The sequence below is a fragment of the Grampus griseus genome, assembly GCF_964374135.1.
Source record: "Grampus griseus genome assembly, chromosome: 7".
NCBI lineage: Eukaryota > Metazoa > Chordata > Mammalia > Artiodactyla > Delphinidae > Grampus > Grampus griseus.
The window spans coordinates 22,157,512-22,181,876 of NC_139001.1; the positions used below are offsets into that span (position 1 = coordinate 22,157,512).

The 24,365-nt window shown below is 35.3% G+C and overlaps 1 protein-coding gene across 1 annotated transcript in view; it reads left to right on the forward strand.

The window, feature by feature from the left end:
- ABCA12 (ATP binding cassette subfamily A member 12) overlaps nt 1-24,365 on the forward strand; it is a gene marked incomplete at both ends in the record, with an annotated part of 186,263 nt that overhangs the window by 96,137 nt on the left and 65,761 nt on the right. The window contains 11 exons of the mRNA XM_082658827.1: nt 5,639-5,895; nt 5,994-6,106; nt 7,333-7,457; nt 9,864-10,037; nt 13,081-13,245; nt 13,571-13,781; nt 15,632-15,771; nt 17,527-17,646; nt 20,778-20,868; nt 23,017-23,196; nt 23,788-24,103. Coding sequence (XP_082514953.1) covers nt 5,639-5,895; nt 5,994-6,106; nt 7,333-7,457; nt 9,864-10,037; nt 13,081-13,245; nt 13,571-13,781; nt 15,632-15,771; nt 17,527-17,646; nt 20,778-20,868; nt 23,017-23,196; nt 23,788-24,103 — 1,892 coding nt within the window. The remainder of the gene's footprint in view (nt 1-5,638; nt 5,896-5,993; nt 6,107-7,332; nt 7,458-9,863; nt 10,038-13,080; nt 13,246-13,570; nt 13,782-15,631; nt 15,772-17,526; nt 17,647-20,777; nt 20,869-23,016; nt 23,197-23,787; nt 24,104-24,365) is intronic.

Here is a 24,365-nt window from a genome sequence, read left to right on the forward strand (position 1 = left end):
ACAGCTCCTGATGTAGTTGTCTCATTAAGCTACACGATTTGAAAAAGCATTAAAAATTTGATTCCTAATTTGAAATGTCCCTAGTTTTTTTTTTTTAATTAATTTATTTATTTTTGGCTGCGTTGTGTCTTCGTTGCTGCACGCGGTCTTTCTCTAGTTGCGGCGAGCGGGGGCTACTCTTCGTTGCGGTGCGTGGGCTTCTCATTGCGGTGGCTTCTCTTGTGGTGGGGCATGGGCTGTAGGTGTGTGGGCTTCAGTAGTTGTGGCACGTGGGCTTAGTAGTTGTGGCTCGTGGGCTCTAGAGCGCAGGCTCAGTAGTTGTGGTGCACGTACTTAGTTGCTCCGCGGCATGCAGGATCTTCCCGGACCAGGGCTCAAACCCATGTTCCCTGCCTTGGCAGGCGGATTCTTAACCACTGCGCCAGCAGGGAAGCCCCCTAGTTTTTAAAACTATAAAAGTTGATTTCAAAAGCTGATGTTTTAGACTTCACAGTGTACAAAAATCTCAGAAGTTGACTCACCTTATTTGTATTATTATCATCAGAAGCAGAAACTAATACTGTAAATCATATTAGAATGTATGATATTGAAGAAAGGGAGGGAACGCAGTGGGAAAAATGTTAACTCTGAAGTTTGAATTGGTTGGTATTTGTCTCTTATTCTTTGTTTAGCTCATACATACAGTACGCAGGTTATCATGAAATTCACTCTCTTTCTTAAATAACCCTTTAAATTTTGAAAGCAGCTCTCCTAGTAAGAACAGCAGTTTAATTGGATTCATGTAGCCAGGGATAAAGTAAAATTAGAACTGGTTTATGCAGAGCAAGCAGGATGACTTACTGTATAGTCAACCTGGTCTAACTAAGCAGGCGTACAAAGCATGTGTCCATGTATATTACAAATAAATATGCTAGTTAGACTACCTGCATTGTAGTCTTAAGTCTTCTACATGGATCAAAATTTCTAGTGTACTTAATTTAGCACTATCTTAGTTTGTACAAATGAGAAGGAAGTTATGCATTCATCTGGAAAAGTCCTACTCATCCTTCAAGGATAAGTTTAAATGTCACTCTTAGAGTATCTCCTTTCTCACTGTTTCCAAGTCAGGATAATGACTTTGTATGCATGTAATATTTACCCATTCATTCATTCCATCCATCATCTGTGCTCTCATAATGCTAATCTGTTTATTTAAAAGATATAATCTCTAACCCCAAAATCTTTAATAATCAATCCAGTGGAGGAGATGGAAAAGCAGACCAATGATTATAACACAGTGAGATAAGTGTTGTGGTATGTGGATGGACAGGATTCTGTATATGGAGGTGGCATATCTGACTCAGATTGCAGAGCATGAAGGTGGAGAGAAGAAATTTCATGGAGGAGATACTCCTTACTCTGAGTCCTTGCAGGCTGTGTAGGATTAGGTTATAGTCCTACATTCCAGACATAGAGACATGCGTTGGTAAGAAGGCAGAGGTGTGAACCTGAAGGACAGATATAGGTTACCTGGAGTTATGTGTCCAGCTGGAGCACAAGATGCCTATGAGAGAGGCAGGAAAGGGGACCCAGCTCCCCAAGGCCTCTTTATATTTAGTCAAGCAGTTTGAATCTGATCCTGAAAATTGTGAATTTGAAGAAGGTGAATTCTGCATTTTAGGAAAAGATCTCTCTAGGAGAATTATGGAGGACAGACTGGAAGAAAGCCAAGTAGGTGATTTTTTGTAGTAACCTAAGCAAAAAGTGAGGCCCTGCACTATGTCAGTGGCAGAGAATAGAAGGAAAAGAATTTCAAGAGCATTGTAGGAGGTGGGTTGACACAACTTGGCAGCCAGTGAGGTGTGAGGCATAGGGAAGGAGAGTCTCCGATTACAGTGAGATTTCTGGCTTTTGGAATTTACTACTTAGCATTATAGCTCATTGTATATGTAGGGTCTGTTTCCCTCACTAGAGTGTAAAATCTGATGAAATTATGCCTTCTGCATCTCTAAAGTCTCACATCTAGCACACAGTAGTATCTTAAGACTTGACTTATGAGTTTGTGAACAAATGATGGTGTTTAAGTAGAGCCCTGGTGATGTAATCATATTACCTGGGCAATTCCTCATTGTAGTTCTCAACTTGCAAAGTAACTGAGCAGCACACAATATACATTGGGAAATGGAAACAATACATTCTCAGTCATTTACAATAATGGTATGGGAATGGAGCTAAGGATAACTTAGAACTGCATCCACATTTTGAGTGTACTGCTTCCCTTGTGGGTTACATTATGAAAAAGGTTCAAGAAGCCACAGAAGTGGAAATAAACTACAGTCCCGTCCCTTAGGTGGGAAATCTACTGTCATTTATAACAAGCATGGCTGCTATTTGCAATTGACGGAACCCGTCCATTCCAGGACTACAGGCTCCATAGGAACATGGTTAAGTCTGTCACTTTACTCTGTACTCTCAGCACCTGGCACAGTCTGACACATGGAAAATATTCAGCACATATCATTGAAAGAATGAAGACAGACTCCTAGAGTTTTGTAAGAAGAGATGCTTTTACTTCCCTGCTTCATCCTCCTTGGTAATTGGTATCTTGATTGTGACAGTGAGTTAGGGCCCACCCTAACATTTTTATTCATGATATTTCTAAGAAGGTTTAGACCCTCCAAAATGCCAAATGCCTGTCATTCATTGGTGACTTTTTTTCTTTTCTAGCCCCGAACGTTCTACTCTTCCTGAACTTTAGTTTTCTCCTCCCTTCACCGTCTGTTTTCTCCTCTTTTATTTCCAGTCTCTCTGGTGGGAAGGATAACTTCCTGATTGGGGAAATACTCATAAAATGGATATTCTCTATATTAAGCAGAAATACAGATAGGACATTATTTATATTGTAATACCTTTACATTTTTAAATAAGTCTCGTTTCCTTTCAGTTACCTGCTAAGAGCCCAGGAGTGTTGTAGTTTCAGTATTTTTACACATACAGTATTTTGAAGTTTACGCCATCATGTTACTTACAATTCTGATTCAGATGCATTAGGAACTGTAGGCACTAGGGAATTCAGTCACAGCTGGACGTGGAGTTAGTTATGGGTCATTGTTCAAGTTTAGGCCTGAGCCCTTACTATGTAGACCAGTGTCGTGATACATGAGACTGTGACAAACCTGTAATCTGGGCTTGACACATACTTTTGAAGAGGTAATTATAATTCTCTGAATGTATGTTGATTACTAATGATCTATGAAGTTTCTAAAAGTTTAATGCATGTATTGCTTTTAGAAGAAAGTAGTAAATAATGACAAATCGTAAATGACCATGACGTTGCTCCTCGGCGGATGTGCCTCACAGTGCAGGCCACATTATTAACCCTGAATTAAATTCTTATTTCAGAGTTCTACTTCAGTAACATGGCTAGATTTCCAATTTCTCCTTCTATATCTTTTATCAAGCCAAGATTATACTCTATGGACTTTTATTGGTTTCTTGTTATATGTATGTCAAACTTGCAATTAAAAAATACATTTCAGTCTCTACTGAGTAAAGTCATTCACATTTACTACACCCTTAAAAGCTCAATTAAAAAAATTAATTGGGCTCCCAGTATTTATCTTTTTATTTAAGAAATCACCAAAATAAAAGTCACTGGCAGAGAGGTTGGGCTCTATTCATTAGAAGTTTAATCATATCTAGTATTTGGAAAATCAAAGGAAGGAACAAGTGACAAACATACAGTTACATCTGGTAAAATGATTGAGTTTATTACAGAATGGAAAATTTCTCATAGTAATAAGACTAGTAAGTAGAATTTTAATACATATGAAACCATTTTAGATAGTTCAAAACCAGAAGTCAATTAGAATATTAAGTACAGTGGAAAGCAGACCAATGATTTTTACTATCTAAGATGATTGGTGTTTAATTGCTACTGCCTACGTGTAGTTAATATAAGTCTCTCATCCAAGACACATCACTGTACCTTTCCCATTTGACATAGGCAAAGAAATATTCCTGAACATTTTCCTGTATTATAATTCATTTCTGTCAGAATGCAACTTCTGATTAGAAACTCAGCTGCAATGAATGACACATATTTGCTTCTTTAGATGTTTCTCCAAATTATTTCACTTCTTAAAAAGAGTAGCTCTAGGGTTGCTTCCAAGCACAACAGAACTGACTTCCCCAGAGGCATAATTTTTTATCCCAGGAAGTATGACTTGGAGATATATCCTCAGAACACACAGAGCATAGTGAACCGCAAGGAGGAATATACTTGCGTAGGAAAGTAGTTGATTTTCATTTTTCTCCTTTTTCTCTAAGTATGGGATTTTAGGCCCTTTTAAGCACTCCATAGAACAAAAGTTTCCCTCAGTAAGTAAGAGGATAGAAGATAATGTCAATAACAGTACAGACACTTTTGAAAAACAAGATATATACCAATCCATATTTTTAAATATATGTGATTCTCATGCACAGTTTTAAAAAGTCTTTTTTTGGTTAATTAATTTTTTTAAACTTGTGATAAAATACACATAACATAAAATTTACCACCTTAACTATTTTTAACTGTGCAGTTCAATTGTGTTAAATACACACAGATTGTAGAACTCTTAATCTTGAAAAACAAAAATCCTCTACCCGTGAAACACCTATTTCTCATTGCCCTCTCCCCCTAGCCCCTGGCACCTACATTTCTACTTTCTGTTGCTATTAATTTGACTATGCTTGGTACTTCATATAAGTGGAATCATACAGTATTTGTCTTTTTATGACTGGCTTATATCACTTAGCATAATGCCCTCTAGGCTCATCCACCTCATAATATGTGAGAGAATCTCCTTACTTTTTAAGGCTAAATAATATTCCATTTTATGTGTTTACCACATTGTGTTTATCCATTCATCTGTCAATGGACATGGGGTGCTTCTACCTCTTGGCTATCGTGAATAATGCTGCTGTGAACATGGGTCTACAAATATCTGTTCAAACCCTAGCTTTCAATAAATACTTTTGAGTATATACCTAGAAGTGGAATTGCTGAGTCATATGTTAATTCTATTTCAAATTTTCTTGAAGACTCACCATACTATTTTTTACAGTAGCTACATCATTTTATATTCCCACCAAGAGTGCACAAGGGTTCTAATTTCTCCATATCCTTGCCAACACTTGTTATTTTCAGGTTTTATTTATTTATTTGTTCATTTGTTTGTATGTTTGTTTGTTTTGATAGTAGGCATCCTGGTGGGTGTGAAGAAAACATTTTTTGAAGTTTCAAACCAAATCTGCTTTGCTATCTGCCCTTACACATGATTTAAAAAATAAACTAAAATATAAAATTAGTTTAAGTATTTGTGATTTAAATGAGATAAAACTAAACTACATCTTTTCAACCTGTGAATCCACAAGATATGACTACATTTGAGCAAGAGGTCTAACAGGTCCAAAAGTTTTATAAAATTCTTAAGAGAACAGTAAACTCAAATGATAGAAAATAGTGCTTTGTGGTAAAACTGTTGCCAAATGCCAACTCACTAAACATATAAGCAAAATGTTTTTAGGAAGTAAATCAATTTTGGTTGCTTATTATCAACTAATAAACATTTAGAATAACATAACTAATGTTTCCCATCTCTCCCCCTCTCGAAAGCTGTCTCAACTTGGAAACTTGACCAAACTTCTTTGTGAACCTGAAACTTTCAGTTCACTAGAGAAAATGTGCCAGCTGTCTAGCATGGACTTTGGGAACCTGTGTGAAGAGAGTGCGTTTCATGTGCAACTCCTCAAAGCAGCAGAATTCAGCACCGAAATAGCCACCAGCTTACTGTATCATGACAATATTCTATCTGAAAAACTGAGGGATTTGCTTTCTGGGGATCCAAGCAAAATTAATTTAGATATGGATCGGTAAGTTTTTCCATTGTCTTCTTCCTTGGTGAAATCCCTTCTCAAATAATTATTGATATGCCTAGTTCAATTTCTTCTCCTCTTCTGCTTTGTTCCAGGTTTCTAGAACAGGCATTACAAATGAGTTACTTGGAAAATATCACACGGTTAATGCCGAAGATTCAAGCCATGCTGCATGTCAATAACAGTGCAGACACCTTGGAAAAACCAGGTGTTTCCCCATCCATATTTTAAATGCTGTCTTATTAAAAATGCATGTGATTCTCATGCTGCAGTTTAGAAAAGGCTTTTTTGAAGTTCCTAACCAAACCTACTTTGTATCTGCCCTTATGCATGAGACATCTGAAGCTTTCAAATATGGTTACTTGTCTAAAATAAACAACACAGCAGGCCAGCAGAGAATGAAACAGCGAAATCTGGTTTCACAGAAAAATGTCTTCAAAAATTTAACTAGTTAGACTATTCACCTTTTATTTCTCTGATATGTTAAAGTGCATTAGTCTTTTGCAAGAGCAAGGATGAAATTTATTTACTTCTGTGAGAATAATCTGATTTTAAAAATAAAGATGCACTGCTGTCTACAGAAATATCGATTCAGAGCCTCATATTAGTATTCTGAGCATGACGCATCATGCAGTACATGTATTCTTGCGTAATACCTCAATACTGAAAAGAAAGACATTCAGAATTTTGGACAACAGGCAGCCACAAAATTGGAAGGGCACTAAGTCCAAAAATAAAGAAGGTATATTTGCATGAGAGATACTTCATAAAGAAACTGAAAGGCATTTGCAAAATAGAGATCACAATCTGCTAAAATAAGGTCAAAATATTTTTTGCTATTCATTGAATGACCCAGATATGAAATAATTGTAATAACTGTCCTAAAAGAGTTTGGAATTAAACACATTCTATTTAAAAATTGAAGTAATGATTGTGAAAACCCTTTATAAGCTGTAAGGTGCTGGGCAAAGTTAAGGAAAAAGTGCTCTGTGGCATTACGTTTCAGATTTAGCAAACCTTGTCCTAAGCTGATGATATTACATGATCCAAGGTTAAAAAGCATTTTGAATTTGTGTGATGTTTTAAATCAAATGTAGAAATGTATATTTAGCACATTGTGTGATCAAAGTCTGCGAGGAAACCGTATTTTCTCTGAATCAACCTTTCGTTGTAGACATTTAAGGAAAATTTATAATCCAGAGCAATCTGTTACCTTAGGTTAATAATATCATAATAGGAATAAGTCTAAATCAGATAGAAATAGAACCTAAAGATGCAAAGTTTGCCAAAACTGAGAGACATCTGTTCCTGACACAAGGCATATATGTTGACTATATGTTTTATCTAGAAGGTTTCTCTATGTTAGAACGAACGACTAGAAAGAATTACATTGCAACCCACATGTGAGTTTTGTTTTGTTTTGTTTTGTTTCAGGTCAGTTAATAGAAATGTTTAAAAATGTTGAAGAGCTGAAAGAAGAACTGAGGAGAACAACAGGAATGTCCAATAGGAGTATCGACAATTTGCTGGCCATTCCCACCCCTGACAACAGAGCTGAGGTGGGGTGGAACGTATTTGTATTTACATCCAGTTTTCTAAAAGTTTAAATAGCATTTAGTATTTGTTGAGCACTTACCAGTAAAACACTGAGAAGCTTCATGCAAATATGGTGAATTTTCCATGCAAATGATAAAATTAGAGGCCTAATTCTTAAGTGAAAATATAAGAAAAATCCTGAAGCGAGAACATTATCATTGTCTGTTCCTTTCCTTCTACTTTTCCTATCCCTTCCTTTGCCTCCTTTGTCCTCTCCTTTTCTTTACCCTAGATGCTTTTCTTAAATAAGTGATGCCATCAGTAATTCTTTATATTCATTGTCACATTCACATTATCTGAGGTAAATTTTCACATTCTATTATGATGATATCAAAGTCGAGTTTCAGTAATCTAATTGGGGGAAAAAAAGACCATTTACAATTTGTTGAAACTAAAATTAAAAGAAATACTTCTTTTTATTTCTTAAAAGCCCCAAGACAAGACAGACTATATAAAATAGATATGGTCAAGGGAACTCTGGGTAAGTTTGGAGGTATAGTAAACATTTTTTGCTGTGAAAATGAGTAACGTTATTTCCTCATAGGCTGATAATAGGGTTTTCCACTTGAAATGTTTTATCTTTTACCCCTTTTCCAAGTTCATTGTCTGGAAGTGTCACAGAAATTTTCTAAAAGTATTTCAGCACTTAAGAGCTCATCCATTCAAAACTTACGTGTGACAGAGTGTGTCATTTCTAAACACAACCCAGTTATTCTCCAATATGGGATAAAGTTTTTTAAAAGCCTTTAAGACTGACTTTGGAATATTTATGTTTGTGTCATTTTAATTGGTTCTCCCAAACAAAAATTAAAACTGCTTTACCTTCACGTGTCTTCCTCTTGTTATAGCAATTAATATTTCTTTCTTTTTCTTTTTTTTTTTTTAATTTATTTTTGGCTGCGTTGGGTCTTCGTTGCTGCTCACGGGCTTTCTGTAGTTGTGGCGAGCGGGGGCTACTCTTTGTTGCCCGGTGCGCGGGCTTCTCATTGCAGTGGCTTCTCTTGTTGCGGAGCACGGGCTCTAGGTGTGCGGGCTTCAGTAGTTGTAGCGCGTGGGCTCAGTAGTTGTGGCTCATGGGCTCTGGAGCTCAGGCTCAGTAGTGGTGGCACACGGGCTTAGTTGCTCCATGGCATGTGGGATCTTCCCGGACCAGGGCTCAAACCCTTGTCCCCTGCATTGGCAGGTGCAGTTCTTAACTCTGCCACAAGGGAAGCCCAGCAATTAACGTTTCTTTATTAATTCTTTCCCCTTTGGTTTCACCTTTCACTTATATGATCCTAAGATCAGCTATCGCATTTTTGGCCTCTGAAGAGCAGGTTCATTTTAGTAAGTAAAAGCAGGTAAATAGAGAGCATACATTCTTATTACTTTAAAAAGAAAAGAGAGAAAAGTTTCTATAATCTTGAATTTCATAAACTTTTTCTTTATTTCAACTCAGTGGCAATAGAGTTGCCATCTTACTTCCCATAGTCACACATCACTTTTCACACAAGCATTACTCTCCAGGATGGTTGATTCATATTATTGTGTGATTCTGGGCTTTTTGTCTTCACCTTTCATCTCTGGACCCCAGAGTTTATTGTACAAGATTATAACTTCAAATGATTATATAAATGAAATGCAATTTAAATAAAGTAAGAGTAAAATTTTAAAGAGAGCAAAAGTCTTTTTTTTTAAAGTTTATCAATTTTTAAAAAAAATTATTTATTTTATTTATTTATTTTTGGCCGTGTTGGGTCTTTGTTGCTGCACACGGGCTTTCTCTCATTGTGGTGAGCGTGGGCTACTCTTCGTTGCAGTGCGTGGGCTTCTCATTGTGGTGGCTTCTCTTGTTGCAAAGCACGGGCTCTAGGCGCGCGGGCTTCAGTAGTTGTGGCTCACAGGCTCTAGACCACAGGCTCAGTAGTTGTGGCGCATGGGCTTCATTGTTCCGTGGCATGTGGGATCTTTCCCAGACCAGGGCTCAAACCTGTGTCCCCTGCATTGACAGGCGGATTCTTAACCACTGCGCCACCAGGGAATTCCCGAGAGAGCAAAAGTCTTAAACTAGTAATTTTCCTAAACAATCCAAACCAATTTTCTTTCTTGGTGTCATCATTCACCCAGTCGTTCAAGCAAGAAATATGGGAATCATTATGGATTTTTTTCTGCCTCTTTTCCCATCTTACTTCTTAAGCTTTCCAGTGAACTATGGACTTTTTCTAGGTGTGTTGATAGTAATTAGTGCTTTAAACCAAAAAATTTTATGATTTTGAGTATAATTTATCTTATTTTTAAATGAAGTCTAAAAGTGTAAGAAAACCTCTCAAAATGGACAGGTGGATTCAGAGGATTCACAGCTAAAATATTTTTCTTCCTCCAACTTGTAGATTATTTCTAGTGTGTTCTGGTGGCATTCCTGTGACGTTAATGTGACCAGTCCCAAATTGGAAGATGCAATGAAGGAATTCTGCAACATACCTCTTCCAGAGAGATCCCGTCTGTCTTACCTCATTGGACTCACTCTTCTGCACTACTTAGACATTTACAACTTCACATACAAGGCAAGTTGCTATTGATGAAATATTTTAATATTTATAGTACAATATAAAAAATTGATTATACCTGTATGCTCCCTGATACTATAAGGAATGTGATCCATTTATAGAGCTTTTGGAATTATAGCTTTATTTTAGAGCTAAGTGGGACCTTAGCGATCATATATTGTAAATTTGCATATTTAATAGATGAGGAAATTAATATTATGGCCTTATTAACTCTCAATTTGTATATCCAAGACCAGGACTTAAATTTAATATACACTATACTAGAGTATGAAATACAAATGTTATAATAACTTTTTTAAAAAGTGAATGCACATTAATTTTGTGGGATAAAAATAAAGATTAGAACGAAGTTTTTCATTTTCAAGTAAAAGAATCAAGGTTTTTTTGGGTATTTAAAAAAGTACTTTTTGTGTTTCCTTCATCAAGTTTTGATAGAGGCTACCATTATTTATCCAGTACAACAAAACAGTGGTCATTATTAGAGCTGTAAAGTCAGCAGTAACTCCAGCTTGCAATAACTAGATGCTTTATAAGTACTCAGTGAATAAAAAACTGAAACAAAAATATAAACATAGGAAAATTAAACACCTATATCCACCCAGATCTCTACTAGGTCAAAATTATTTACATGTTATTGAAAACACTGAAAAAAAAGTGTTTTTCTCTTTAAAGTAAGAAAAACCAGAAGCAACACGGCTGACTTATGTTGTTGATGCATTTCAGCAAAGGGGATGAAGGCATTTTAGGACTAGTTACAAATAATCCTGTTCAAAGGCATCATTATCCGACCCTTATATTCTGCAGTGGCCCCCTAACTGGCCTCCCTTGCCTCCACACTTGTCCCCACCGCTCCCTGAGCAGCAAGAGTGATCCCTTTAAAACTTAAATTGTATTATGTCATTCCTCTGCTCAACACCTTCCCCAGTGGCTCCTCATTTTATTCCAGCAAACCCTCAAATCCTGCCGGGGCCCCAGGGCCTGCACAACCTCTCCTTATTTCTAAAATCCCATTTCCTACGTGGCTACTCCTTGGGCCCAGGGCTGCTGCATGGGACCACTCCAGGCCATGCCCTTCATCTGATTTGCTGCACTATGTGTCTTTACTCAATATTGACCTTCTTAATAAGATACTCCGACAATCCTATTTAAAATGCAACCAACTTTCATCTATAGCCCTCTCAAACCTCCTTTCGATGCTCTGTTTGTTTTCTGTTACACTTCCAGCATACTATGTATTTTATATAGTATTCACTTTTGTTGTTTATTTTCTGTCTACCTCTATTTGGTGTAAGCTCCACAAGGGCCCTTTTGTTCACTGAAACATTTCAAATGCCAAGAACAGTGCCTGGCCCATAGAAGAACTTAGCAAATAACCATTAACTAAATGAATATTTATTTTACATAACTTAAAATGCATATAAATTGATATTATTAATTTTTTATCTAAAATTTTAATCCTTATCTTACAATGTCTCTGCAGAGCATATATCAAACCAACTATTTCTTGTTGAGTATAGTAAATAAATATGTGCATTTTACAAGCAGAAGACCATTCCTAATTCTTTCAGGTATTGCAAGTAAAAATAATAAAAATTTCTCATCATTAGTCAGTTTATTTCAAATCAGTGTCAGAATTCCTAGAATTTTGGCAGAACTGGAAGAAAAATTAAAATGTTGAATCTGATTTAGAAAAATCTGATTGCAATTAATAGCTGTGTTATTGAGACAGCTCTGTCTTTGTGATATTTCTCCAAATGAATCTTGTCCTCATATAGTGGTGTTTGACCCCCTTGGACACACCAAGAGCTTTCCCTCTTCATGAACCTCACAAATCTTTCCCCTCTGTCTATTACCTTCCTCTCCCTATTCCTCCTATGGTTTGTTCTTTCTCCCCTTTGGGGTGTCATCTTGGAAAGACTTCTTTTGATTTCTTAGCTAAACTCCCTACCTCCTCATATTCCCCAGCTTTTTGTTCATTGATTTGTTTCATATCTGTTTCTCCTATTATTACAAAACTCCCTGAGTGGAAGGATGATGCCAGTTTGTGTACCACTGTACCCATCACCTCGTACCCATCACCTCACCCAGTGCTGGGAACATAACAGGCACTCAGTTAGCGTTTATTGAATAATTGAGTGAATGAGAGAATAAAATTAAAATTTTAATTTAAAAAATATTTTCAGTGTTTCTTCCTGCAACAGAAATACGTTAGGGGATTATGATTAAACCTGATAGACCACATGAGCTTTTTGACAGAGCTTTTCTGATTTTAAGGAGCACATTATATGATTTTTGAATAATGGCGTACATGAAGAATTATGTAATTGACATTTGCCTTTCTGACTTTTAAAATCATTTATTTTTGGCAAAGTTATTGAGGTATTTTTTTATGTTATAAAATTCACTCATTTTAAGTGTACAATTTAATGGGTTTTTTAGTAAGTTATAGAACTGTGCAACCGTTACCACAATCTGATTTTGTAACATTTCTATCAACCCAAAAAGAAACCTTGTGTCCATTTACAGTCAGTTCTCATTCTGACCTCTAGCACAGGCACCCCCTAATCTATTTTCTCTCTCTATGGATTTGCCTTTTTAGACATTTTATTTAAATTGAATCGTACAATATGTGGTCTCCGTGTGTAGCTTTTTTCACTTAGTATAATGTTTTGAGTTTCATACATGTTGTAATGTGTCAGTAAGTAATTTCTTTCTTTTACCAAATAGTATACCAGTTTAAGGATATAAATTTTGTTTATCCATTCATTTGGATTGTTTCCACTTGTTGGCTATTGTGAGTAATGCTGCTATAGACGTTCCCATACAAATCTTTGTGTAGACATGTTTTTTCATTTCTCTTGGGTAAATGCCTAGGAATCCAATTTCTGGTTGTATGGTAAATTTATGTTTAACTATTTAATAAACTTCCAAAATGTTTTCCAAAGTGACTGTACCTTTTAATATTTTCACCAACAGTGTGTGAGGGTTCCAGTTTCTCCACAAAAATAATTTCTTTTTTTGTTGTTGCTGTTCCTGTCAGGTGTTTTTCCCTAGGGAAAATCAAAAGCCAGTAGAAAAGATGATAGAACTCTTCATAAGGCTAAAGGAGATTCTCAATCAGATGGCTTCTGGCACACGACCGCTGCTAGACAAAATGAGATCCCTGAAACAAATGCACCTGTCCAGAAGTTTTCCATTAACACAGGTAGAAAAGTCACCCAGTAATATTCCTGCTGGAAAATTCCTTTTGTCATCTTAACTTTTATTTGAGATTAGTTATAATACATTCAGCTACAAATATAGTACATTGACAGAAATCACTTACAGAAAAACTCTTCTACTCTGGCAAAAGTTTTTGCCACTTAAATTGGAGAAGTTTAGTGTCGTACATGTACATTTGGGATACATGTTTTAAAGGAATTGTGGAATTATAAGGATCGTCTAAGCATTATCAGGTTTTCTTCTATATTGTTTTCAATAGCATTTATAGCTCATATAATGTTAATAAATCATGTATTTTTATCTCACAGGCAATGTACAGAAACAAGCGGCTAAACACTCCACAAGGATCATTTAGTACCATTTCCCAAGCACTGTGCTCCCAAGGAATTACCACTGAATATTTAGTTGCCATGCTGCCCTCTTCTCAGAGGCAGGGAGGCAACCACACCAAGGATTTTTTGACTTATAAATTAAGTAAAGAGCAAATTGCTGCAAAATATGGAATTCCCTTACATGCCAGTGAGTATACTTCAAAATCAGTGTGGGAATGTCGCCTCCTGACAACATGGTCTGCTAAATCTTGGCCTTTTTTTTTTTAATTGGCTGTATTCCCTGTATTGTACAATATATCCTTATAGCTTCTTTTATACATAATAGTTTGTGCCTCTTAGTCCCCTATCCCATCTTGCCCCTCCCTCCTTCCCTTTCCCCACTGGTAACCACTAGTTTGTTCTATCTGTGACTCTGTTTCTTTTTTGTTATACTCACTAGTTTGTTGTATTTTTTAGATTCCACATAAAAGTAATATACAGTATTTGTCTTTGTCTGACTTATTTCACTTAGCATCAGTGCCCTCCAAGTCCATCCACGTTGTTGCAAATGGCAAAATTTCATTCTTTTTTATGACTAATATTCCATTTTATATATATATATATATATATATATATATATATATATATATATATATACACACACCACATCTTATTTATCCATTCATCTGTTGATAGACACTTAGGCTGCTTCCATATCTTGGCAAATGTAAATAATGCTGCTATGAAGATTGAGGTACATGAGTCTTTTCTAATTAGCATTTTTGGTTTCTTTGGGTATATACCCGAGTGGAAGTGCATATGGTAGTTTTATTTTTAGTTTTTTTGAGAAAAACTCTGTACTGTTTTCCACAGTGGCTGCACCAATTTACATTCCCACCAACAGAGCACGAGGGTTCCCTTTTCTCCACATCCTCACCGATATCTGTTATTTTTGTTCTTTTTGATGATGGCCATTCTGACAGACGTGAGGTAATATCTCATTGGGTTTTGATTTGCATTTGCCTGATGATTAGCCATGTTGAGCATCTTTTCATGTGCCTGTTGGCCATCTGCATTTCCTCTTTGGAAAAATGACTATTCAGGTCTTCTCCCCATTTTTTAATCGGGTGTTTTTTTTAATGCTGAGCTGTAATCTTAGCTTTTTGTAATAAATGAAGCATTAATTTTCCCCAAGAAAGCACTCATACAGCACTTAACCACACATCAAGCATGTTCTGCATATCAACTCATTCACTCTTCACTTACCTATGAGGTAGGTGCTACTATAGCTGCATCTTAGTAAGGGAAATGAGGCACAAAGCGATCGAGTAACCTGGACACCATTGTCCAACATGAAAGTATCAAAGCTATGATTTGAACCCAGGCAGTCTGCTGCAAAGTCTAGCCTCTTAACCACTACACCTTGCCAGTAAATGATAAAATGATGTGCCTTAAATCTGCTCAGGTCAATATTTTTTCTTAACTTTTTAGAATTAGAAATTTGTATCACACACAGAAGAGCTTCATGAATGCAGCAGAACTATAAATGTTCAGTGGCACGTCAAAGCTGTTTACTTGATCTGTGAGTTTTGAGATGTAAAATATGATTGGCTGAGCTTTACCAAACAATATAGGGATGTTTAATGTAGCAATTGGATTGATGCATTTATGCATCTTTTTATTCATTCAAGAAACATTTATTGGACAGCTCTTATGTATCTAGTACAATAGCAAACTTTTGCATATTTTTAAAAATTAAGGGCTGGTGAGGAATATCTGTTGGAAGACATTCTGAAATATGCTTTTCAACCTTTCTAACTCCTCTTGGCAAAATGCCATCACTTGCTATTCACTTGCTTATTGGATTAAACTGTTACACCTAAAAAAGATTTGTTACTATGCTTTCTTACTTTGATACCAGATGTGTCACATTTGTTAATAACAAAAGAAGTATAAGGCATGTATTTTGGGGTGCTATAACAATAATATTTGTCAGTTTACCATGAATAGATTTTAAATGCATGTATTAAATGGTTTTATTACACTTTTTCTTTCCAGCACCATTTTGCTTTTCTCTTTATAAAGACATCATTAATATGCCTGCCGGACCTGTGATTTGGGCTTTCTTGAAACCCATGTTGTTGGGAAGGATTTTGTACGCACCATATACCCCCATCACAAAGGCAATAATGGAAAAGGTTTGACCATTATCACTCGAAGTTTCTATCTTGAGTATTAAGATGATTTTTAAAGTAGTCAGCTTCCAGATTTAGTCTAGCTGGCTCAGACTTCTTTATAGCCTACATACTATTACCTTTGGCTTTCTGAAACTCTTAACAATTCTCAACTTCTGCCTGTATATGTATAAACAATGTAGATTGGGTGGTAGCTCCTTGAAGAGGAATGAACTTTGTTAACACTTGAGAATGAACTTAGTTGGAGCAAGAGCTCAGATTTTTCAATTTATCTCCAAAAGCAGAAAATTTTTCTACAACTAGCATCTAAGTTTCAAAGTATGTAAAAATAATGGCACTAGAAAAAACAATATTGGGCATTATATAACTAGTTTGAACAAAAACAATTGATAAACTATAGATTATTGGCTTCATATTTGGTTGTACAACTTAATATCTTATATAGAGGATAGGTGTTGAGAAAAACATTATTAATAGTAACTATACTTGTCACCTACCTAATATAACCATAATAGCATTTCTCTCTCACTTTTAAAGTTGGCTTTAGTGATTTGAATTATAAACTTGATGCTTTTAAAATGATAGAGTGAAAGTAAAAAAAAAAAAAAAAACTCTTTTTTACCATTACTTGGTCATTACACTATAGTTTATATAAATATAAATTAGTTTTAGGTTTATATAAAAATAAACATGAAGTCATCACTGATTTCTAGAATGATCTTTGTTTTCACTGTTTGTGTTTTAATACCTTATTTGCTTTATTGACTACACACTTTTACATAATTTTGCATAAATGAAGTCATTAAATGCTTATTTTCTAAGTGCAGTCTTTTTTTTTTCTTTTCTTTTTGCTTTGACTCTCACCTATTTTTCTCCCTGCTTGATCCTACTCTTCCTTTCATGTAAACTAATGAATTTTAGCATTCAAGGATGTGGCTTTCTATAATTTATGTGCATTCCTCTAATCCATTATATATTATTATACTGTATGCACATTCATATGCAGAATGGTCATTGTTTGCATTATTAAAATGAGGTTTCATTATAACACTTTTCTGCATATTACTTTAGTCACACAGCAATACCTTGTGGAAATTCTTCCTATTCGATAGATTTAGTTTATTCATTCTTTTTGAAGATTGTAAATTTTTTTATACTATGGAACTTACTCAGCCAATCCTCAATTGTTGGACATTCTTTTTGTTTCTAGTGTTTGCTTTTGTTTTTTTGCTCATGTAAGCAATGCGGCAACAACTACTTTTGTGCCTATGACTTTACACAGTGGTATTTTTATTTCACAGAGGTGAATATTCAAGATTGAGAGATTGAAGGATATTATATTCTGTTTTAATGACTATTGTCAGATTGCTTTCCCCAAAAAACTATATACATCCACCAGCAATTCATGAAAGTCTTCTTCTTCTTATATCCTTGAACTAGAATGTTTCTTTAGCAGTAAACTGTACCATTGGTAAAAATGGGTAACTTGTGAGAATTCCAGAAGACATGCTTTTTGGCTGTAAATTTTCTGTGGACATGAAGTAAACCCTAGATTTTCCAGAATTTTTATAAGTGATCTCGATCCTATAAAAGCTGCCACTTAAAAACTTTTGACCATATGGGAAATTTCTGACAATGTTCTACTAACTCTACTTTTTAGAACTGTTTCTTGAAATTATGTAACAAAACAACCATAAGATACCTTTTTGAAATATAGGAAAAATACTGACGGACCAGATTTGTTTCTTTTTCTTCAAGTCTAATGTAACTCTGAGGCAGCTGGCAGAATTAAAAGAAAAATCTCAAGAGTGGGTGGATAAGTCACCATTTTTCATGAATTCCTTCCACCTGTTAAACCAGACGATTCCAATTCTCCAGGTAGGAGATGGTTCTGTTATTCACTTTTGTACGAATTGTAATTCTTTGAGATTTTAATCACCATCATTATGTGAATGGGCAGATAGTAACTTAGAATCCATATTCAACAGATTAAAATTGCCTCTGCTCCAGAGAGCAGATCTGAGACAGGATAACAGATCTGTCACTTACGTCTGTAACCATCCTCACCTCTTATGCCACAGTTTCTCTGTATGTAATTCAGAGATAAGTCATTTTACAAGTTGATCCTGAGGCATAACTAGTGATGTAAATCTATTTTCCAAAATTAAATGCAATAAAAACTACTTAAAAATGCTTATTTTATTTCTCTAGGTTATGTTTTGCTATTTTAACTGAACCAAAATTCCTAAAATACTAATATTCTGAAGAAGAATGTTAAATCTAGGGAGTTCTTTCGTCGAAACATTTGACACTCTATTTTAGGTTAAAGATTTGACAGTGCAACTCAAATCCAATACACACTACTTGAAAAGTATAATCTTCAATTCCCATAAAAGATGCAGGGTTTTCTGAAAAGGATGCAAGTAGTGTGGGGAAATGTTCCAATCACAAAGAGAGCTATTGGCAGCTAAACATCAAGCAGCAGAGTTAGACCCATTATCAATAGGAGAAGAGAAAAATTTCAGGAATGGTGCCAACTTAGGAACTTCAAGAGAGTATGGCTTGTGTATTCAAAGACTTGAGAGAGGCCCTTGGAAAATTGATGGAGCCCTAGAAGATTTTTGCAGCAACAAAAGTGCCCTTCTTTATAATCATGCTCAAAAAGTTAAACAGAACAAAGAATTTGTGTCATACAACTTTGTTAGAAAAGTTATACACAAAAGATGCTTTACTCAGTCTTTGTTTTGACTATCAATTAATGCATAGTTACAATTACAACCTGAATTTTGTTATAAATGATAAAATTAATTTCTAAAATAGATATTTAACACAATTAATACAAAATAAACTTTTCATCAAACATCTTCCCCACAATTTACTATTAAATTTAGTTCTAATATTAAGCATGTCCATTTATTTTAATGTTCTACTCTTCTCTGATCTTGAGCACATTACTATCTTGATTAAATCTCAGTCCCCACCCTGCCCCAGTTTTACTGAGAAATAATTAACATACACCACTGTATAAGTTTAAGGTATATAGCATGATGGTTTGATATATACATATTATGAAATGATGACCATAGTAGGTTTAGTTAACATCCATCATCTCATATAGATAACAAAAAAAAAGGAAAAAAAATTTTCTTGTGATGAAAACTCTCAGGCCGTACTCTCTTAACAGCTTTCCTATGTCATACAGCAGTGTTAACTATAGTTATCATGTTGTAGATTACATCCCTAGTACATATTTATCTTATAACTGGAAGTTTCTACCTTTTGACCACCTTTATCCAATTCCCCATCTCCCCACCCCCTACCTCTGGTAATCACAAATGGATATTTTAAGTGGCCTTTTTTAGTGAATCTCAGATAACAAAGGCTACATGGACGATACCTTTGACACATGTGTTTTCCTCAGTGGAAAATTGCTCTTTTCTCCTAAAACTTTTTTTCTGTGAACAGATAAATATCCTACACATATTATTTCATTAAGGAAAGTTTTGTTGGCTAAAGCAGTGAATTAAGAAAGGACATTATCTGTGCATAGCAGTTCCAAAGTACAGTAATTTGCTAAGAAGAAATGCTATGACCATATCCATAAAGGGATCATCATCTAATGGGAGTATCTTTATTTTGTTCTAGACCAAAATAAGTTCCTGTTCTCAATTATTGAGGAAAACTTATTTCTGAAAATGTGTACAGAATTTGAAACTTCAAGCTTTTAACACATGACCTGGCTTTGCCATTGTGAACTCTTAGGCAAATGACTTAAAATACTTGCTACAGTTTATGAAACTCTAAAATGGGTCCATTGATAATCACTTCACAGACTTGTGAAGATCATATTGTGGAAGCATTTGAAAATAATATATATTATAGGCAGGATTGATTATAAGAGGAGTGATAAGAGAATGGAAATAGAGTTAGATGGATCGTCTCTGAATTGCAACTAACACAGTGCTTTCCTTATTAGTAACGTTCTGATTCAGATTTTCTATAATGTGCAAATTAATTCCTGGTAAATAGTTAGATTTTAAAGAACTTGGGTTATCATAGTGTATAGCTGCATAATAGCCATCTGTCTTCATGCTACCAACTACTCTTAGACTCCTCAGCAACTATAGATTTAGCAAATTAATTCTATTATATATATGCTCTATTAATACATATTATTCTTAATCATTTATCTCCATGATAACAAAACAAGATATTGGTAGAAGGACAGAATAATAAGTAGTACTGAACTGTCCTCTAAAGGGAGAACAACTTAAGCCTAGGTCACAAAAAAACTAGGCCATGAATTTACACACAAGATGAATAAACATTTCTTTAATCAAGGTGAAGTCTCTCTCTTCAACTTTCCTTTCGACCCTTATTAATTGTGCATCCTTAGGGAAATTTACATAGCTTCTTGGGCCCTAGCCTTGTCTTCTATTAGCTGGGGATAATAATAGTACTTACCTCTAGGTATTATTGAAAACTAAGTGAGAAAATCAAGGTAAGGTAAACTCTATTAGACAGTGCCCAGCACTTAGTAAAATCTCAATAAGTATTACCTAGTAGACAACTACAGTGGTAGAATTTATGTCTCCTAATTTGCAAGATAGCTACAAACGCCTTTATATTTTTAAAGCACTTTTTTTTTTTAATTTTCAGTCTTTCCATGAGTTACTCCATGTAAAGTTTTATCATCAGTTTATTTTTCCATGTTCACATAGCTGCACTTATTACAGTATAAAACAATACCATAATAATTTACATTTGACTAATCTGATTAGATACCACTTTACAGAAAAGTAACCTGAAGCTGGAAGAGGCTGAGTGCTTGCTGAAAACCTCTGAGCTAGGAAGTAGTAGGACTAGAATACAAATCAGTTGGGAGCCTTTGCAAAATGGCGCATTGAAAATGCCCAGTAGTGGTACCTCATTTCACTGTGGTGTTATTAGAGAGACAATGATTAAACATGTTTTCTTTTTGTACTGAAACTGATTCCCTATATTGTTAGAATACTCTAAGAAACCCCTTTGTGCAAGTTTTTGTAAAATTCTCCGTGGGACTTGACGCTGTTGAACTCTTGAAACAGATGGATGAACTCGGTGAGTCCAGAAAAACTTTTATTTACTTGTCATGTCAGAAATGTGAAAAGCATTGTGCCATATAAGATCTTCATTTCCTTTTCTTCTGTATTTGGTTTCTATCTAGTTATCCTAAGAAAAGTAAAATCCTGGATATATCTATCCATCTTCTTCCTAGTTAGTTGTACAGTTACAAGTAGTAATGATTATTTTGATACCTAGTGCCTGTAGTTAGTTTCAATAATTATAATGCAGTATATTCCGTGTAAATGCAGCTTGTCCTTCAATCACAGGTAGGTTGCTACAGGAGGACACTTTTTTGGGATAACTTGATGAAAAGCAAGTCTTTAAGGACAAAAGAAGATGAAATGGTTTATTTCTGGCTACATTTATAATTTTATCTCCACTGGCCTTAGTATCACTTTGACTAACTCAGAATGTAACCAGAAGAAGTTATAGAGTTAGCAAAAACAAAACAAAAGCAATGCAGAGACTCAAACGAAAATAAACCTAAATCACTATTCAAGGTCGGCTTCTCCTCTCATGATCATTTAAAAGGAACAGGCAGAAGAGGATCAAAGAAAGCTGTCTGAACTTATGCATTCCCTCTACCACATCCCCACCTTCAACATTAAGGGATGCAAGATGTCTAATTCAGTCTGTGTCTGATTCCCTGTTGCTATGCAACCATGGGTAAGAGGAAGGGATTGAAAGCATCAGAATTTGACCGCAGTAGAGCAAATGCCCCTCCTCCTCCCCAGTGCTACTGGGACTTATGTGATTTAGGTTGTAAACCAGTGGGGAGGAATTATGCCTACATTTATATTCTGTATAATTTTATGTACTTTATGATAGTCAACCCTGTTTGATTAAAGAAAGATGTTAGTGATTTATTCTCTAAAATTATCATTTGGATAAGGAAACATTTGATCAAAATATCAGGGATAAACTACAAATTTCCTATATAGTTTTTTTTTTTATTTCTAACTTTAGATATAGGAGATGAGTTTTAGAATTTAAAAGAAGGTTAAAATGACTACAGCAGTGAGACTTACTGTTTGTGTAATTGTATATTTAACTTAGTATCAAAGAGGTTTTATAGTTTGGATTTGGGGAGCACTGACTCTTCATAGCTCTATCTACCAGCATTTCTGAAGAATCCTTTGCTGTTGTGTTGATTTCCAGTGGCCGCTGGAGGCCACTGTTCAACCACAATTTTACCCCTCCCCCACCAATGTCTATATGAAGCAAAACATTTCATTTTAAATTCTAATGAGAGGTGCATTAAAGAAGTTGCCCTCTGTGAGAAATTTAGTCCTCTGTTGGATGATGGTAGAGACATGTTTGGGTTCAGTGAAGAGGGATTTATGATATCACAACCTTCTCAGTATTCATGGTGATCAAGTCAGTGAAAATTTAATTGGCCAAGTGATTTATTAACTTGCAATTTTATATTTACCCTTTGTCTCAGTTGATTTCCTCATAAGGAATCATGAAATTGAAGAGCAATTAAATCCTCTTTCTTCCAGAGTAATTACCTGAAAAAATATCTTGATCATTTTATCTAGATTAATACAGTTACGAATAGAGATAGCTCACATAAGGTTTTAAGTCAAACAGTATTAGAAAGTTGTAACTGTGTGGCATAGATTGTCACCTGAGAAATGATTCTGTATCACAACTGACTGAATGATGTCATTTATTTGTTCTACACACTCTGCATAGACTTTCCTTGCTTAAATTCTTACATCTACGCTCCCTTAACAAAGCAAGAATTTCTGTTTATTCAAATGCTTCACCTCTAGTTTATAGTTTTCTTCCTAACTAATGCAGATAGATTTTTAAAAATTATTCACCTTTAGTCTTTGGTTAATTAAATTGTAGCAGAATATACTTCTGAATTACTTTGTACCGTTCTTTGTACTTGGGTTTACTGTGTCTGTAACTAGTTCAACATTCTCCTCAGTGAACATTTGCACGACTGGCTACATTTTCCCAGATATAGAGTACTAGATATTTTTAGAGTAAATTCTACAAGTTCTTATTATTTATAATCTAGTTTAAGGTTTACTACTTACCAAAAAAATCAGTATTTTGTCCTGTTACTACTAGAAACAACATTATAACACAACATTATAATATGCTTTGTGTCTGTTTTTTTCTCTTTAGATATTCTAAGGCTAAAATTAGAGAACGGCATTGACCTCATTGATCATCTTACCACACTGTCTTCCCTGACAGTAAATATTTCCTCCTGTATATTATATGACCGTATTCAGGCAGCAGAAAGCATAGATGAAATGGAAGGAGAGGCTAAAAGACTCCACAAAAGCAATGAACTCTTTGGAAGTAAGTGTTATTCTACTAGAATTTGAGCTTCTCTCTGTACTAAAATTGGCCAAATTCTTCCCTCACTTCTTTCATCCAGAACTCAGAAAAGTAGTTGGGGGTGGAGGGAGGACACTGTCCCCTCTGATGTCCTTAGAAATGAGAACCTTTCATGTAGGCAACCAACCGTATTGATTGAGGAGCCTTCAATATGTGTAATTTTGTTGGTATGGTTAAAATTAAAACTGTAAAGGATTACATAGTTACAGGATGAAGTTGAGTCCATCCTCATAATCAGTCAGGGTTATTCTTATTCATTTGTGTGTGTGTGTGTATGTATGTGTGTGTGTGTGTGGTTAATTTCAGTAAGTGGCTTAGAGTGATATATTTAATCTGGCCACTTAGTTTGTGATTATCTTCTCAAACTCCTGCTTTGAGTCTCTGAGGTTGTCACTTTCAGTTAGCCATCTTTTCTGTAAATTAGAAGTCTGACCTTACTGTCACATTACTAAGTCAGTTGCCTGTTTGGCTGCCCCCTATGTGTACCCTCCAAACAATGAATAATGTCAACCATAAAATAACCTTCTGATGTTGTTGCCATTTTATTTTTAGGTGTTATTTTTAAGCTTCCTTCTGATAGCAGCCAGCACAGACGCTATGACTCTGAAAACGTCTCTCTTCCTCCTGTTGTAAAATATACCATCCGCATGAGTCTCAAGACCTCACAGACCACAAGAAGCATAAGAGCCAAGATATGGGCCCCAGGGCCACACAATTCTCCGTCAAACAACCAGATCTATGGCAGGGCTTTTATTTACTTACAGGATAGTATTGAAAGAGCAGTCGTTGAATTGCAGACTGGAAGGAACTCCCAGGAAATAGCAGTCCAGGTCCAAGCAATTCCTTATCCCTGCTACATGAAAGACAAGTAAGTCCATGCACTTCCAGGCATTTTAAATAATCAACCCCTTTTTTTAGAATTCATTCACATGTGTCACATGAAAGGAATAACGTTCACCAAACCTTTGTCAAATGCTTATTTCAAGGGAAAGATCCACAGTATAGGGCACAGCTCACTAGAGCTGCCCATCGCTACCCAAACGATGCTAAAGTTCTTACTAAATGATCCATGTTGTCTTTAATATAACCCTTAGCCTTCCAAGTCCTCTGGCCCCCAAATTAAGAGAGCT